The sequence below is a fragment of the Pteropus vampyrus genome, unplaced genomic scaffold, assembly GCF_000151845.1.
Source record: "Pteropus vampyrus isolate Shadow unplaced genomic scaffold, Pvam_2.0 Scaffold257, whole genome shotgun sequence".
Lineage (NCBI taxonomy): Eukaryota > Metazoa > Chordata > Mammalia > Chiroptera > Pteropodidae > Pteropus > Pteropus vampyrus.
Genome location: NW_011889038.1, coordinates 193255 through 196361, shown reverse-complemented (window position 1 = coordinate 196361; position 3107 = coordinate 193255). Strand labels below are relative to the sequence as shown.

The 3107-nt window shown below is 47.0% G+C and overlaps 1 protein-coding gene across 1 annotated transcript in view; it reads left to right on the top strand.

Annotated features, from left to right (window-relative positions):
- PHF21B (PHD finger protein 21B) overlaps positions 1-3107 on the top strand; it is a 69544-nt gene that overhangs the window by 43777 nt on the left and 22660 nt on the right. The window contains exon 3 of the mRNA XM_023520344.1: positions 2584-2676. Coding sequence (XP_023376112.1) covers positions 2584-2676 — 93 coding nt within the window. The remainder of the gene's footprint in view (positions 1-2583; positions 2677-3107) is intronic.

Sequence of the window (3107 nt, the reverse complement as noted above, 5' to 3'; positions counted from 1 at the left end):
GAGAGTTCTTTTATATATTCTAGATACGAGGTTTTTCTTTTTTAATCAGATAGGTGATCTGCCTGTATTTTTTCCCAGTCAATGGCTTGTTGTTTTTCGTTTTCTTAACACAGTTTTTCCAGCTTCAGGAGTTTAAAATTAAGTCCGGTTTATTAATTTGTTCTTATATGAAATATGCTTTTGGCGTTGTATGTAAGATTCTTTGCCTCACCCTAAGTCCTCCAAATTTTCTCCTATATCTGGGAAATTTTATAGTTTTAGATGTTAAATTTAGGTCTCTGATGCATTTTGAATTTTTTCTTTCTTTTTTTGATATGGCACAATATATGGATGAAAGTTATATTTTGTTTGTAATATGGGAGTATCTACTCGTTCCGACGCCATTTATGAAACAATTATCCTTCCTCCACTAAATTAATTGCCTTTGCAGCCTTTGCTGAAAATCAGGCGGCCATGTCTGTGTGAGTCTATTTTCGGACTCTCCTTGGTTTTATTGATCGATTTGTATAACTTAACATCTATACCACACTGTTTTGATTGCTATAACTTTGGAGTAGGTTCTGAAGTCAGGTAGTAGTCGTCCTTCGCCTTGTTCATTGGATGTTTTAATTTATTTTCAGAGTCGTTTGGGCTGTTCTTGATCCTTTGCATTTCAGTGTGCATTTTCAAACCATCTTGTCAATTTCTACCAAAAAAAAAAAAAAAGCGCCTGAGTTTTTGGTTGTAATCGAGTCTGCAGATCAGTTTAGGGAGCACTCACATTTTAACAGGACTGAGCCCCAGATCCATGTCTCTCTCTTTACATCGGGTCTTTTAAAATTTCTCCCAGCAGTGTTTGGAAGTTTTCAGTGTATGGGTCTCATACAGCTATTGTCGCATTTATCCCTGAGTATTCCTTTTTTTCTTAACGATATTATCAATGGCATTTAAATTTCTGAATGTTGGTGCCTAGTCTGTCGAATTACAGTTCTTTTTTGTTTATCAGTCTTGTATCCTGCAACCTGCTAAACTTATTTATTAGTTCTAACCGCTCTTTCTGTAGATTCCTTAAGATTTTCTAGGTAGAGGATACTGCCATCTGCAAATGAAGGCAGTTTTCTTTCTTTCTAATCTGGGGGCCTTTTATTTCTTTTTCTTGCCTTATTGCACTGGCTGGGACTTCTAGTCCAATGCTGAGTAGGAGTGGTGAGAGGGAGACCCTCCCTGCCTCGATCTCGATCTTGGGAAGAAAGCATTCAGTCTTTCAAGTGTGCCGTTAGCGGTTGTTTTTTTATTTGTTTGTTTTGCTTTTATTTTCTTTTTTATTGAGGAGGGTAAAAGTTTTTTCTGAACTTTCACATTTTTAAAAAATTTTAGCTGTTGGTTTTTTATAGATGCCTTTTTATCAGGTCCAGGAAACTACTTCCTGTTTTCAGTCTGCTGAAAGTTTTTGCTGTGGATAGATGTTGAATTTTGCTCAATGCCTTCTCTGTGTCTATTGAGACAACCATACCAATTTTTTTCTAACCAGTACCCAAATGGGAAGCAGCCTTACATCCCTGGGTTAACTTTAACTTGCTCATGCTGTATTGTCCTTTTTATTATTGTTAGGATTGATTTGCTGATGCTTCGTTAAGAATTTTTGCATCTGAGTTCAAGAGAGAGCCTTGCTGTTCGCTGGCCACCGATGGCTTGGCTGGCTCCGAGGGAGGGATGCCCCTCCCCACTGGGCAGGCGCGTGGAGTACACATGTGGCCATGTAGAACCGCCCCTTCGTCAGCTGGAGGGAGTGACGATTCCTATGAAAGGAGACTTTAAGCATCCCCAAACACATCTATGTTTGCGTGGGCTTGGAGTCCTGGGAAGGTGTCATTGCCTACCTCCTCACCCTAAATATCCACCTCGCTTTGGTGTGGCCATCCCCTCATGCGCTGGGGAGGGCCCCGAACTCGGGATCTGAGATTCGGATGTGCTCTGGTCATTTCCCTCCTGCGGGGCACAGGGGGGACATGCATCCAGGGCCAAAAATATTCCTACCCTTTTTAATTCCTACCCATGAATCCCTGTTTTGAGACGCTGTCCTCCAGAAATACTTCGCAATGTGCAAACGGCTTCCTCCACAAAGATGTTTATTGCAGCGTTGTTTATGAATCGGGAGGGAACGGGGTGAAACTCAGCACGCTAAGTGGAGATGAGCTGAGGCAACACGGTGCGTCTGCCGGGTGGAAGGCGCGGCCGCCGTGGGGCGACTGGTGACAATTACAGTAGCCTCGGGAGCCCGGCGTGTACCCTTAGTAGGAAAACCAGTGACAGAATTTCTCTGCGTAGCTACGTTCGTATTTTAACTGTAAAAACAGGAAGCTAATGCACACACAAAAAAAAAGGGTGATTGTGTCCTGGGTGATGCCTTTCTTTTCATTTCTCTAGTTTCCAAAAGTTTTTACGTGAGTCCATGTTACTTTCGTGAGTAAAAACTCATAAATCAAGAGTCAGAAGCGCATCGTTTGCCGCCCCCGAGGCCGGAGGAGCCTCGAGGCGCCTGCCCGGGGCCACGTGCGCACGTCGGCCTGGCCCCTCTCAGCGCCACCGTCCTCTGTCTTCCAGGCTTTGGGAACCATCACTGCAGTGCCTGTCACAGGTCCTCAGGTCAGCTCCTTGCAGAGGTTGGCCAGGCAAGGAGCGGCGGTGCTACCTCAGGTAAGCGGCCGTGGGCGGGCCCCGGGCCGTGCGTCCGTCCGTCCGTCCCTGCGCTCTGTGACCCCAGCCCCTCAGCACCGAGGTTTTAGGTGGGCACTGAGCTGGGCGGGACCCCCACGCCCTGAGTGCCTCTCAGGGCCCCCCCGACCAGCTGTGCCCTTGGACAAGTCAGCTGGCCTCTCCCCTCCTGGACTGAGTGCCCTGGGCTGGCGCCGTTTCCCTCAGGCGAGATGTACAAGGCCCCGCACGCCTCTCTCCACCCCGGCGTGTGCACATGCACGCGAGCGTGCACGCAGGTGTGGGCTGTCTCCGCCGTCGCCCGGCACCGGCCTCTCATCCCTTGCTTCTCTGTCTGTATGTTTTACCTTCGCTGTCCCTCTCCCAGCAAACCTCTGGACCTGCCATTGACTTGGTGGCCTCCAGGAGGCTCA